We start from the raw sequence: 15746 nt of genomic DNA on the forward strand, positions 1-15746 counted from the left end.
TCACCCGATCAAGTCAGTTTTCATTTAAAAAAAAATCTCAACAAGCAGCAGGAACAACCGGAGTTTCTATTGCCTATCATCGTTATGCCAAATTGTGATGAAATGTGTCATTTTTTGCGAGCAAAGGAGCTACTTCGCCAAATATCGGGTGCTAAATTGCCAATGATCTCACTAAATAATGACTTGTGAAGTGCCAAACAAGTCAAGGAAAAGTAAATTTCCTTTTGAGTATGTGGTAGACACCACCCTGATTTAGATTCATCACTGTCACTTGTCACTGATATTTTAAACCCTTAGGATGGGACAGCAACATTTTATGTGCAAACATCATCCATATTCGCTAAGAAGATAGTTTTTTCCCCCCCTTTCCTCTCAGGTTTGGAAGAAGAATTTTTCCTCCATTTTCCCATCTTGGGCCTGAGGATCTCATCAGCCTCGCATGGTTGTAGCAAGAAAAGCTCTGTCATGACCATGATGTCCATGTATTATTGTCTAGTAACAATAGACGGAGTACCGAAAGAAATCAGGACTTTGGAAATAAAGCTCTTAATTGGGAAATATCTTACGTGGGGATTTTTTTTTAAAACAGGGTCCACTGTATTTGCTTCACTAATAACAACACTGCTACTCACAATTTTTGACAACGTTCAACTTTTTAATCTCGAATTTACATTGGAATTGGGTAATTACATATTCTCGAGTTATTCATTTTTATAATTTCTTTTGCAGTTATCTCAACAGTGATTTACCAAAGAAAAAGGTTCAGAGTGGCCGCTGAGTTTTCCTCATCTTATGTATAATCAAGCATATGCATTAATTCATGATCGTGCAGCTTATTTGGTTAGTCGCAGGGGGCATTCGTAGTGTCTGCTGATTAGTCTTAATCAGTGTCTGTTGCCTGTATATCATCATATGTAAATGTACTTTGTATTACCAGAGCTTTCAGCTTCCAAATCATTTGATATTTAGCTCATCAATGATGAGAACATATGGTCATGGTTTTCTTATTAAAAGTTTGGCAATATTGGCATTAGATACATTGGCATTCAATGTCATTTTGTCAGGGTCAATAGAAAATGGTTTTTTTTTTCAATGTCATATAACATCTGTGTGTTTAACAGTGAACTTGAGATGTTTTGAGATGTATTTATTTATTTTCATTATAACATTTGAGACGCTAAACATGACTTATATTTTATGGTCAATGTCTAACATCGAAGAGATGTTCATCTATTGGAATTCGAGAAAGAACACGAAACATTGAATCAATTTTTCCCCCGTTGAACGAAGCCTGTAAAAAAAGTATAATTGATTGCTCTGTGTTTTAAAATGGTTTTAACCTTATATTGATCATGATGATTTGTCTCCAAAATGAAATAATCAAATATTATCACAGTCATAATTTTTGTCGAATATTATTTAGAACTTTTTGATGTTCTAATAGTGAAAATCGCGGGATCGTCAAATGAAAAATTCACGAATGTACAATTAATTCAACACAGTGGATTTTTTTGAAGTAATATGTATAATGTGATTTATTTGACATAGTCCGTAGGTGATAAAATAGTCCTACGGCTTCCGTAGTAATCAATATCTTGTGCAGCGATGTGTCTGTATAGGCTTCTATTGAATATAGTGGTGCATGGTTCAGGGGGTGCACAACCTTCTCAATCCGAGTGCCAGATGTGCGATATTGTTAATGCTTGCAGAGAACAAACTGCCCAAATATATAGGATGAACATATGACCATACTTTTGGCATCCAGACTGTTTTATACAAATGTCTTACTTGAATAATTGCATCAAGAATTATATATATAATCATTATCAAATAAATATTCAAATCACATGCAGTATTTATCAAATTAAACTTTTTTTTGTGAATTACATTTTAATCAGAACTTCATTTCTCGCCATTAGCGATCTCTGTGATAAATTACAATTTCTTGTTGTTAGTTGGATCCCCATATTCTCCCTTAGGGATAATGATTTACCGTATTTTTATCGAGGAAATGTGGTTAACCAAAGAACAGGGTGGTCATAAAACAACTTTGCCTATGTACAAGCCCCTAGCGGCTACAAAAATCAGTAAATGCAAATGAAATTTTACAAAGTTGTTTCAAAATAAAATTTTGAAAAATTCAAATGGCAGCATTCGTTTTTATACTTTTATGCATAGCTAAGTGATTGGCAGAGTGAAAAAAAAACATGAGTGGTGTTGAAATGGTACCTGTAGCACCATAATTCAGACAAAGAAAATCTCACTAAGGAGTTGTTTGATCAGTGGAGGATTTCCTACAGTAATATGATTAGTATTGGTTGTTTCCTCATGTTCCTGTGTCTGTATCCTCTATGGGCATTATAGTGCCACAGAGGACAAGGGAACACGTGGGCGTTATAGTGCTACAGGTAGCATTCCAATACCATTCGTGAATTTTTACTGCACTAATCACTTAGCAATGCATAAAAGTGAGTGTTGCCATTTGAATTTTTCAAAATTTTGTTCCTGTGACCGTTACTGCAAGAGCTGGGGTTTTGTTTCTTTTTATTCTCGAGCGCATACTTTGAAACAACTTTATCTCAAATTTCATTTCCATTCATCAATTTTCTTTTTAGCTTCAAGGGGCTCATAGACGAAGTTATTTTATGACCACCATGTATTTATTGTGTTGATACTTTCTTTACCTGTACACCTTTCGCGAACAAGAGGTTGTGCACCCTTTCCCTAATTTTTTTTATGGCAGTAACTCAATGAACCATTCGAAGAAAAAAAAACTGGCGGTACATTGACCTATAAGTGCCTCTTCTTGCAGGTAATCTTAGTTATGTTGCAAGTCTAAAATATTCAATGAAATGTATAAAATTGCAGTCTAAAACCATGAAATATATGAGAGGAACCTCATTTGGCACGCATAAGCTCAAGCTGTTTGAATATTCGTTCAAAATCAACAGCATGGTCTGGGGATGCACTGTATTTTTATCATATAGGGAAAATTTGTCTTTGTTACAGGCATAACTTTGTATCCTGTTACCCAATTTTTACAGTCGAACTCGCATAACTCTAATTTCAAACGTCCCGATGTAGTTTTGATCTCCCGTGTAATATATTTTCTCTATAAATCGAAAATATCGAAATTATACCGTGTACGAATATAGATATGTTGGAGGCGCAGAATGACCTAATGGGCTCTCCATAAAGTGAAAACTTGTCATTATGTATAATATGCGCACAGAGTATTCTTTGTAGACGAGGATTTATATATTTTTTTAAGATTTATTTAGTTATATTCGATGGGAAAATGTATTACAGAAATTCACGTTATTCTCATGATAGTCTCATATATTCCCAAATTCCGCTACTGGTGACATTTCAGAATTTTTTTAAGCATATACAATATAATCTAGTCTTATTTACTTCTAGGTGACCAAAATTATCATTAAATTTTCTTTTGTAATGATCGCTGGTGATTTTATATGTGATAATTGGCTTCTATATCGGTTTCGTATGTACATTTAAAATTTCTTTGTGTGTGTGTTTTGGACACCAATAGTTTACAAACACAAATCATACAAGGTGTGACCATGAAGTAGGGTGAATCATGCCCTCCTTTCGAAAATGTGAACAGCCAGAAGCGCTGCCACATGAGCATTACATAATCCTCTTACCTAACAACTGCACATATTTTCCAAAATTTCTTTGCAGGTGTTTGTTCACGCTGTAGTTGTTAGTGCATTGCATAATGGCGCAGGGAATAAATATGAAATTCTGTTTCAAATTGGGTAAAACTGCAAACGAAACCCACAAAATGCTGCGAAATGTGTATGGAGATGAAGCTGTATCTCGCAAGACAATATTTCAGTGGTTCATACGTTTCTGTGAAAATCATTAAAGTTTTGAAAATGAACATCTCTCTCTCTCTTGTTGTGAGACCTGCGACGAGCATAATGAAGACAAACGTTGACAAAGTTTGCCAGTTATTTTTATGAGATCTGCATTTGCCTGTCTGAATTTCAGCAGACAAATTGAATCTTCTGTGTGAAATCATTCGAACCATTGTTATTTGGGTAAATGCAAACTTTGTGCAAGGTTTGTTGTTCATCACCTGAGTGATGAGTGGAGTTGTGCAGCAACTTCATCAGTATAGCAGATAATGATGCCATGTTTTTATAGTTAATATTTACTGGAGATGAAACTTTGTGTTTCCAGTTTGATCCAGAAACTAAAATACTGTTTTACAGGATACAGTTTCATCTCCATATATTTTGAAGCATTTTGCAGGCTTCCGTTGCAGTTTTACCGAATTTGTAACAGAATTTCATATTTATTCTCTGCTCCATTATGCAATGCACAAACACTTACATTACAGCAATTGTATAAGCAAATACTTGTAGAAATTTTGAAAAACAAGCGCAGATGTTAAGTAACGTAGGGAAGAACATGAAACTCATGTGACCGCGCGTCGACTGTTCACATTTTCAAAAGGAGGGGGTGATTCACCCTACTTACCAGTCACACCTTGTATATTATGATGGATTACTGTTTATGCTGGTGCTTTCCGGCCTCTGGTCTAGCATTTTGTGAATTCATGCAGTTGCTACACTATGCAAAAGGTGCTTTTGAACTTCCTAGTTGAATAGAGAGGCTTCTTCAGTCATATGTCAGAAATCAAATGAAAGTTGATGCGACTATACATTAAAATTCAATTTAAATGTAATTGTTTTCAATCACTTCATGGGCCAGATCAGTCCATGGACCCACTTTTTGCCGCATGATCTGACTCGATTATATCTCACGCCGTGATATGTCAAAATCTTACTAGTATATGGATTGTGTAATGATTTGGTAATGATATAGAGTAATTTTGTTGTGAATCATCGAAATAGTTGAAGTATAAATTGGCAAAGTGCCAATCATGCTGTGTTATGTGAATAGTTATAAGTATTTGATACAAAATTATATTGAGAATGTAGAAGTCATAAGTTTTCTGAACAAATTTATATCTATTCAAAGAAAAATTCTAGCATTTAAATTGAGAATTTCCGTTCATTTGTTGTATGTCCTTCGAATCGGGCTTGATTCAGAAAATACCGGTTAAAAAAAATCTACAGGGTGATTCCATAATTCCCCAGCTTCATTTTACTGTCGCACTGTTGATCCTAGAGGCGTACTTCCAATTACAGAAAGTATTGAAATAGCGTGAGGGGAACTCAGATATGTCATTCATATTGCAAGGGGTTGTATAGTTTAAAAATTAAAAAAATTCGACACTCCTCAAAAACCCAATTAGATACCTTGTCTCTCCTGAGGCAAAAAAAAGAAAAAATACATTCTAAGGCCAGTATTTGCTGAGATATTCAAAATCTGAGAAAGAAGTGTGTGTTAGTTTAAAATTCTGTTCTTTCCCAACTTTTCTCCATTTTTTTAAAATTCAAATATTGAGAATATTGCACTTAGAAACATGGGATTTTCTTGTTGGCCTCAGAAGAGACAGGGCAAGCAACAACTTTCTGCTATGGTTTTGGTGCATATGGTGTCCGTATAAAAAGTTGTTTTTTTTTGTTTTAATAATTATATAACCCTTTACAATATGAATGACATATTTGAAGTGTACATGTTATTTGGATACTTTTTCTAACTAAGAGCATGCCACGGTTCATCAGTGAAATGTGACAAAGAAAGGTATGGAATCACCCCCATATATAAATACTGTGTATAGCATTATCATCGTCGAATACATCAATCATATTTGTATTGTACAGTTTAGAGATTCAGTTCCAGAAAATGAATTTTTTTTTTAAACGGTAATTAAAGCCAAAGAAATTGGATGTGATGCTTTTTGATATGATATTCCTTTCTGTAAATACGATGAATAAAAATACGAAGTAAAATTTGTAATACATAATTTAGCCCTCCATTAGATACTCGAGGAAGTGCCACCACAAGAACTTTCCCAGGAATTATTACATGATCCACAGTAGCTTATTCAGCTTTTATGATTTCAATTCTCGCGGATTAATGCATTGGTAGATTTCATCATTTGTTTTTTTTTTAATGGACTCATATTTCTCTGAGATCATAGGTTTACAATAATCAAAAGTTGTGAACGGGAAAGTTCATGTTCATATGTGTTGAATTGTCCCGACTACAGCGAAATTTCACTGTGGAAATACCAGATTAGAGCGAGTCTGCTGTACTTTAGAACAGTGTTTCTCAACCAAGGTTTTGCTAGAAATAACAAACAGCAATGCTGTCCCCTTCAAACATGGATATTTTAATAAGTATTGACTCCAAGATGTTCAGAAGGAAAATTTAATTTTAGTTGGATTAAAAAGATATTTAATTAAATTAGAATCGCCTCCACGAGACAGATGCGTATCAGTTCGAGTGTGTCAAAATAATGTTTAGCCGTTGAGTTGTATACTTTGTACCAAAATAAAAAAAATATACTATGTGGATGGAACTACATCTAACGAGTGAAAAATTAACTGTGAATGTTTGCTGAGAGCATCAGCGCACCACAGTATTATTTGAAGAGCAAAAAGAGGCTGAGAAATTCTGGTCGAATCGATCTGTATAAACCTAGATATAGTTTTATTTTCCTAATTAATCTATACATAGTAAAAGTTATCTTTGTGTTATTTGGAAGATTTTTCTTCCCTTGTCCATTGGTGATTATGCGATTGCTTTGACTGATCGCATTAAAGTGAGACAATTTTTGTACTTTTGGTGTATAGTGTACAGTTTTGTAAATATTAAAAACATGATGCTTTCATTTTTATTAATAGGAGTATCAAAAAAGGGGAAAAACAAATATTTTGCTTTTATTTAGTGATGTTATATTCAAGTATATGATGTAGAAATGAGTTTTGTGATGCCTATGTATTATAGAAATATATATAAATTGTATGTATCTCATACAAAGGTAAGTAGGGCTTGGCGCTTCACAATATCCTGATCTGATTAAGCCACACCATGCTGGATTTCACATTTACAGCGCTCCCGGATAGGGTTTAAGCTGGATAAAAAATTCCTTTCGCAAAAAAGCGAAAATGGGGAAAAAGCTTCAGCAAAATGCTACAATGCTAATGTAATGATTTATGGTTGGATGTGTACTTGTTTCGTACCCCCTGTACGTATTTTTGCGAAAGTGGCTACTACTTTTTTCGCATTCTACGATTTTCTTTAGCATTTTGCAAAAAATACGACTGTAGCTTAAACCCTGCTCCCGGATTATGAAATCATATTGGCAATTTCCCATTACAGTCGTCCTTCCATAGTTGCAGGGGTAACTGCGAATACGGAAAATCTGCAAACAACCCAAACCTTAAAATTTTGTTCTTTAGGCATCTCATTTTTATAGTATCTGCTTTGTGTGGAAGGAGGTGGTGGGGGAATCATGATTTAAAAGGCAATGCTTTCTGGAAAGAACAATATAATGTCTGCCAGTCGTTTCTTTTAAATTCCAGTTAATTTGATCTCTACAAATCAGTGAACTCTTTTCCATTAACGATCCAGAAAAAGCATTTTCATAGTCCAAGCTTTCTGTCTCTCTCTCTCTCCTTTGTTAATATAAAATACTGGGAGATGCAACTTATTTTCTTCCATCAATATCTCAGATTTGCAGATTAAATAATGATGTTTATAGTGTGCAAGAGAGTTATGCAATACATAACTTGCGTATCTTTCTTATTGTCAATATTTCAAATTTTCCTAGCAAGTTTTTAAAACATTTAAACAAGTCTTAAATAAATATTATTAGATGCACTAGAAAAATCTTCAAGAGGGTTTTTTTTAAACATTTATTTAATACGTACAACTTACATTCTGTTCCAATACAACAAAGCAGTGTTTTCCAAAGAACTGGGAAAGAGATCGCAAATATGAAAACTGTAAACATGAAATCCATGAATACCAAGGGCCGACTGTACAACAATCTACATGAAAATGAAGAAAAATATTGCGTTTGTGATTTTCTGCTGCCACTTCTGCTTTTATTTAGAAATCAACGGCCTGCCTCAAGTGAATAGGCTATTGTGACACCACTTTACCTGAACTCCAGGCACGGTATGAACAGTGATTTAAAAGTCCTGGGAATCTATGAACTTAGTCTCCTGAATTTCTGGGCCATCTCTTGCACTTGTATCTTTCAAATTTAGACGGTGATTGTAAAAGAAATCTCAAAGAATTTTTAACCGGAAAAAAGACTTGTTTTAATTTTTAATCCCCAAAACGATGTTGCAACGTAATGTAAATTGCCATCATTGCATCAAATCATAAAAAAATATTTCATTTGGGGGGGGGGCAAAATTTGCCAAGCACCCAGCATTAATTCTGCCTCTAAAAATAAATCTGAAACTGGCAGGATGTCCTGTTTCGGTTGTGATAATTTTTTTTTGTTGGCTAGATTTGAATTTGAAAGTAGTAATGGCAGGTGATTTAACCTACTGGTTGGTGATTTGGCGCTATTTGGCAATGGCAAGTTTCTGCAAAGAGGAAAAACCTATACAATTTTTGGTTTTAAAAAAAAAAAGTTCATTCACATTTTCTGGGGGGGGGGGGAACAGCGGACATTGACTGGGATGTTTCTTAAAGACCATAATTCAATTATGATTTTGGACAAGAGTCTGTATCAGAATTCAGTTTGTGACACACACACGTCCAAAAAAAGTGTTCTCTAATCTCAGGCAGCAAGCATAGTCTCAATATTTTACACTTATACAACATTGTACCATTTATTTGTAAAAAAAAATTCAACCGGAAAAAGACAGTTGCTTTCGTTCTTTATCGCCAAAATGACATCACAAGCGCAAAGTAAATTGCTGCCATTGCATCAAAAATCACAAAAATATTTCATTTTGGGGGGAAGGTAGGCAAAATTTGCCACAGAGCCAGCGTTAATTCGACACCTGCAATGTGCAGGAAGACTCATCTGTTTTGACCATTTGTCCCGTTGAGTCTGTGTCCTGTTTCGGGCATGATGGCAAGTTTTTTTTGTTGGTTAGATTTGATTTGAGAGTGGTGGTGACAAAATTAAACCTACTGGTTGGCGATTATTTGTGCTAATCTGCAATGACTTGTGTATCACATTTTTACAAAGGGGAAAATCCCCTTTCTTTGTTAGTTTTAAATAAAAAAAAACACTTAATTGTGTTTTATACAGAATATTTGGACCTGTGTAAAAACCTCATTCTCCGAAGTTGGCAGCTAATGAGTAAGAGAGGGACAAATTTTGCAGTGACTGTTTTTCATGTGACCAGACCAAACTCATTGGTATGAAATGTTATGCTCATTCAGACACACCAAATCTAATAACCCAGTCGAACCCTGATGTAACGCGACCATTTATTTCTTCGAATTTTGGCTCTATAACAAGTTTGTCTTTATATCTTATCACAGTTTAGCTCCCTAGAAATGGAAGATTCATTCACAAAAAAATTTTTGGTGCTAAGCTGGGATAGGCATGACATTGGGCGGCTGTAACCGGATTCAATTGTATTTCGGAAATAGAAAAAAAATTGGAAAGAAATCCAGGCAGCTTTGTACGATCTTATGATAGCGATTCGATAACAGATAGTTACTTTATTTGAGTACAAGATAGAATCATTCCTATACAAGTAGCGCCAAGCCCTCTATTTATGCTTTCGATAATTGTGTGATTTGTGTCAGCATTCCCGTTTTACTAATGAATAATGTGATATATATAAATAACTCATTAGTAAGCTTTTTTTTTTTATTAAAAAAAAAATTATTCATTCGTTCACGCCGCATAATCAAAAACTCAGGTTTGTCTGTGAGGAGAAAAAGAATACATATTATATATTTGTATAATGTGGAGGTTTATTGAAGCACTAAAAACATTGTTCAGAGAAAATGTGTCGCAACAGCATTTTTTTAACACAAATAATTTTTTTTTTCCTCCCGCACTTTAATGCCACTAGTCTATTTTTTAGCTGTGAAGATGAATATACATATTCGCTTTTTTTTTTCTCATCATTCATATATACAGTTTATATATTATACAGCACTTTTTTTTTTAATAATTTATGGAAGCTGTATTATCCTGTAGTACAAAATATATCACTTGTTGCTAATAAAATTTTTTTTTTACTGAATATGTGTTACACTTTACTTAAGTACACTTCAGCGATATCGTAGAGAAACTTGTACTGCTCCTGAAATGAAGGAAAAGAAAGGATTAAATCGATGCTAAATCAATAAACAAGTGAAATACTGAACATTATCAATAATCATCTACACTAGGGGTTGCACAACCTTTTCCATTCTCGGGCTGGATATGCAGTAATTCTGACGCTTGTTGGCCAGAAAACTTGCATGTATGGGGTGACCATGTCAGGCTCGTATCCAGAAATTTTGTTCGGGGAGACCAAAATGATAGATTTGGCCCTTTTTTTCCAGTCATTTTCTCACATTTCGGAGGGACCATATGACCTGTATTTTACAGGACACATTACCATATTTTTTTTATGAAATGTTCAGTTTTTCCCTTATTTTCAATGAGGCTTACCTGAACTTTTCAAATTAAGAATTAACATTATTTTTGTTACACATTATATTACGACTCTATCATAATTATAGCCGTATAAATATTGTACATCTATCTTACATATTTGTCAAAAATATAATTTTTTTTTTTATTGAATAACATTTTTGCCCATTGCAACTTGCAATAGCCCTCTAATTCCCATCATTGGCAATATTTGGCAACTTAAATTGCTGTTTACAATTTCTCTCGCTACAATTGGTAACTCACATTTCACAATTATTTTTTATGATACAGTCGATGTTTCATTATAGCGACCATTCCATTACAATGACTGGCAGGAAAAGTACCAAATGTTTTTCTTCCAATGTAACGACCTCCCAATATAATGTCTGTCTTCCATGGAATGATGGGGGGTCATAACGAGCGTCGACTGTTGGATACATTCCGTATGGATCCTCTATTTCTATATTTTTTATGAAGTAAATATGGTCAGCCTAGGTATTTATCACATGTTATTGATAGTTCTCTACCGGAACACCCTTCAGAGGCCTACTACTTCACCAAATACCAACTCTGACCATATCGCTATATTGCAATTTACTGCCATTAATGAAATGAAGGTGGGTGTCTATCTGTGGTTGCCTCAAGTTCGTTAGGGAAAATACCTTATCTATATCCTCCCTTGGGTTCCAAAATCGGAACCATAACAGCAACCTTCACAGTGATAGACACACATCTTACCACCACGCCATTCAGGGGCCCATTGGTGGGCAGCTTCATTTGGCCTGCAGGCCAGAGGTTGTGCACCCCTGATCTACACCATGGTCTCTTAACCAGGGGTCCTTGAAGATGCTTGTGTGTCTGAGATTGGATGAGGAAACAATTCACAAACTGTTTTTACATGTGCCAAATATTCTGTAAAGGGGTCAGTGGCCTTCACATTGATTGGGGGTGTCCGTAGCCTTATTGGCACAATGGGCCCATGGAACGAATGATTAAGAACCCCTGATATAAAGGGTCCCATAGCCTTCATCATATTGATGGAAGAGTCGCTGGTCTTTCTGTTATTAGCAAAAAGCGTTAGAAACCCCTAATGTAAATGGGTTTTTTTGGCCTTCATCTTATTGACAGAGTCACTGGCCTTTATCTTATTGGCACAAAAGGTTGTCACATCAAAAAGAATGGGTGGGAAACACTGTCCTAAAGCGTTGCATCATGCCATTTGAGAATTACTGAGTTAGGTACTCATCAGTGACCTTCCAAATTATGTATAAGAGTATCCAACTGGTGTACGAGATGGATGATATTAGTAAATCAGGGCTGTACACTTCAGTAAATCAGGCGGTACATTCATTTTCTTTGAAGGAATTGCATTTCCATTGCCATAGAAGCAATATTTCAATGTACCGTTTCACTCCCAACGAGCCTGGATATTTAACAAGTTTAGCTCAGGAAATGTATAATTGGATGAATTTTCACCAATAAGAGCAGTAATTGAGCAGCGATTGAATTATTTACCAGTGTTTGAATGAATTGCGGCCTATTGATCCTGGCAGTTTTTACAGCTTCAAAAATGTTGACGATATCTTCGGCTTTGATTTCATCAAGTACATTCAGTGCCGTGCAGAACAGGCCACAAGCTGATGCTCCATCCCTAAAAACAAAAAAAAATTTTTTTTTTGTGTAAATACAAAATATTAATAGAATGCATTCAATCATTATATACCAAGGGTGTTAAACATTTGTGAGAGAGTGGGCCACTTCACTGATTTGAAAATGTGTTGTGGACTACTTAATTAAGTAATCTGGAACAGCACCACAGGTCACTGAAGTGATCTTTGAATATGCCATGAGTCACTGAAGTGATCTTTGAATATGCCATGAGTCACTGAAATGATCTTTGAATATGCTGGGGATCACTCAAGTGATCTTTGAATATTCTGGGGATCACTCAAGTGATCTTTGAATACGCTGGGGATCACTCAAGTGATCTTTTAAATGTGCCGTGGGTCACTTAAGTAATCTGGAAATGTGCCATGGGCTAGTTAAGTGATCAAAGGGAATACATCATGGCCACTCAAGTGTTGTGGAACTGCACCATGAGTCACATAACCCCTTAACTGCCAACAAAATTGTACACGATCTGCTCGCCAGTGCCACCCTTTTTCAATCACAAAGAGTTAAACGCAGCAGTTAAGGGTTTATTATTAAGTAATCTGGAAATGTGTCGATTAGTTAATTTTTGCAAGATTGGGTTTGAGGTTGCGGGCCACATCAGATGACTCTGAGGGCCATGTGTTGATCATGTATGTTATATATAATGGATCCTCCCTTATAACTTTTCTCAAAAAACCATCTTGAAAAATTTTGCAAGCCCAAAAATGCTTTAAAACAGGATATTTCTATGAGTAATAAAGTAAACTTTCCCAAGTCTTCTTATTGGTCACAGGCTGTACTTTTATGATTCGGGGACGAAATAACTGGGTTCTAGACTCCCAAAAGAAAAAAACACTATTTCATTTATTATCCGACATCCCAACGAACCGTCATGTCTCTTCGGTACAAATGTTCACACTCTCACCTTTTCGAATGTCTCAATTCGTTCTCTTTTCTCTCTCTCGCGACTCCTATTTCTCCTATGCCTTCTTCACACTTTTTTTTCTCCTGAACCTTACAATTAGTAAGAATTGAGAACACAAAAATAAGTCACTTAGCGGGGGAAAATGTTTTGAATGGGAATGTAAGCAGGATTCACTGTAAAATGCTGATAATGCCACAGAATTCAAAGTTATGGTATTCTTCAGACTATCGTTTACCAAAGCACAAGCGTTAATAAGCGATTATCCTCCCTTATAAATTGGTGGGTAACTGATTTGGTTGTCAGTAAGCCGAAGAGTAGGGCTAAGCAGCCGAAAAAGTTTTGGATCTTTAGGCTAAACAGTTATAGAAAATTTTTATTTTTAAATGTTTCATCCATACAATTGGACACATTCAGCAATGTCAATTTGATCTCAGATGTTTATAGATAACAGAGATCAGGACTAAAATTATCAGCAAGAGTTGCCCCGACTTCCCTTGCATAGGCAAATGCACAGTGATGCATTTCAAAGTTATAACGAGTAACAATTAGTGTCAGCAAATGCATGAGTTTTCAAGTTTTTTTGTACAATAGAGCTTCACTTGGAATTACAATGTGTCATATCACTACAGCGCAAATGTGGTTTCAATCATAAAATGTATGTTTGTTATTTTTTAGTGAAAACCCATCAATCAGGACTTACAAACATTGCACGCAAAGCAAACTGCTCTCGTTTTTCTTGGTATTTTTCTCGATTGTGTTGACCAAATTCAGAAACTGAAACACAGACATCTCTGGGAGCTGTTCTCCTAGTTTCCAACTATGCACGTGAAACAGGGAAATGTCACGATCACTCTGTACATAAAGAGAAATGAGAGAAACAATAGTTACTTTTAAGACTTGATGTCATACTGTTTTGCTTTATTTTTACAAAGCTATATCAACTAGTTCCACAGAGAACCAACTGATGGCTGCTCTGGAATGTATATGCCACGGTAAAAATGTGGTAAATCAGTTATTATACACCCAGTAGCCAAAAAATTAGGAACACCCTGGTACTCACTCACTAATATCGTGTGGGACCTCCTCTGGCTTTAATGACAGCAGATATTCTTCTAGGTACGGACACATTCATCAAGTGTCTAATTTTGGCATTCTCTAACCCACAAAAGCCATTTTCTTTGGTTTTGCAGTGAAATCAAAGGGACTCTTGTTGGTCACCTATTAAAACCAATTCGTTTTAAGATCCACCTTGTAGAGCGCACAGATATGCTTTGAGATGATCCTGAGTTGTATTGACGCTGCATGTAGCTCTTCTGTTGCTGCACACAATGTGTGTCAGTCACCTAGCACCTCTTTCGTTCACAAGTGATTTCCGCCCACTATTTTGCTTTCCGCTTGAAGTTTTTTTGACTTAGCTGCCATTCTTTGAAGATTCAAGATAATGTATGATAAAAGAAAAGAAGGCTAGCGGCTTCAGAGATATTGCAACCACCCCCTTCTGATGCCCACAATCATGCCTCGTTCAAAGTCATTCAAATCTCTTGTTTTTCCCCATGAACAGGTAAATTGCAACCTCAACTGATGTTTCTGACCAGCAGAAAACTTTTCATCAGTAAATCCTGTTTATTACGTCAGCACACGAACGAGTCAAAGTATGAGTGAAAGGTGTTTCTAATTTATTGGCCACTGAATGTACACAATAACTAGTTATTATGAGTACTTACCAATCATCTTAGTAAGCTTTGTGAATTTATCACTTTTATTAGTTAAATATGCATAATATAAACACGTCATTGGTAAATTTGATAACTACTGAAAAATTATCACTTTTACTGGAGATTATGCATTAGACCCAGGATGACATTGTTTTAGTGACCTCTACCTTTCTTGTACATGAGTTTAGAATCAACCAGTGTATGAAGTTAGAATAGAAAATTTCTTACCTTAGTAGTGACAGTCAGTGTCAGGTTATAGGTTGTCAAACTGATTTCTTGTACAGCAGAATCGCAGATCAATTGGTAGCCTTTTCCGCAAAATATATTTCCTTCAGTTGGCCAATATGGTAGACTTGTCTGCATTAATTTAAAAAAAGTACTGAATAAGTACAAATAGAACCCTATATACCAGAAGTTCTTGAACTTTTTTCACACGCGGTGTCCCTTTTCCCTATTCAATGCTTATGTGCAAGCTCCGCCTGCTTCCCAGAGCTGTGTAACAAAGAATATTTTCGAAAAAACCTTTGTCAAAAACCTCCAAAAAAAGCTGGAGGAGCACAGTTTGAGAACCCCTGTTATGTACAGTAGACTCGATAATTCAGTTAGTCAGGCCTGTCCAGTAATCTAATGTTTTAAGCAGGTTTTCTTTGAGCATGAAGAGAAAAACATGTCACTGCATGCGTGTGCACAGAAGTTTATATTATTCTAAATTGATTTTTTCAATTAACTTCCAGTAATCTTTCAATTTCGGTGATCTGGTACACCCTGGTCTGATGGGATCCGGAAATTTTGCAGCTGACATTTTGTCCCCTGTACCTTTTACCCTCAAAAATTTTACACATAACATTTCACCTGCCCCACAGTATGAGTGACCATATGAGTGAGTGAGTGTGCGATTGGCTGTATTAGTGAGTGCCTGTATGAATGATTGAGTGTGCAATTGACT

General features: G+C 35.5%; 2 protein-coding genes across 2 annotated transcripts in view; one reads left to right on the forward strand and one right to left on the reverse strand.

Annotated features, from left to right (window-relative positions):
- The window catches only part of LOC149081233 (uncharacterized), a 29645-nt gene extending 19846 nt beyond the window's left edge, over positions 1-9799 (forward strand). The window contains exon 17 of the mRNA XM_089238065.1: positions 730-9799. Coding sequence (XP_089094191.1) covers positions 730-744 — 15 coding nt within the window. The 3' untranslated portion in view covers positions 745-9799. The remainder of the gene's footprint in view (positions 1-729) is intronic.
- Positions 9800-9904: 105 nt separating this feature from the next.
- LOC149081234 (receptor-type tyrosine-protein phosphatase T-like) overlaps positions 9905-15746 on the reverse strand; it is a 65040-nt gene continuing 59198 nt past the window's right edge. The window contains exons 37-40 of the mRNA XM_089238309.1: positions 15029-15157; positions 13786-13937; positions 12023-12158; positions 9905-10172 (exon numbers count right to left, since the gene is read on the reverse strand). Coding sequence (XP_089094435.1) covers positions 10119-10172; positions 12023-12158; positions 13786-13937; positions 15029-15157 — 471 coding nt within the window. The 3' untranslated portion in view covers positions 9905-10118. The remainder of the gene's footprint in view (positions 10173-12022; positions 12159-13785; positions 13938-15028; positions 15158-15746) is intronic.

The sequence above is a fragment of the Pholcus phalangioides genome, unplaced genomic scaffold (assembly GCF_987345545.1).
Source record: "Pholcus phalangioides strain wild (caught in Gottingen) unplaced genomic scaffold, Ppha-v1.0 ptg000010l_1, whole genome shotgun sequence".
NCBI lineage: Eukaryota > Metazoa > Arthropoda > Arachnida > Araneae > Pholcidae > Pholcus > Pholcus phalangioides.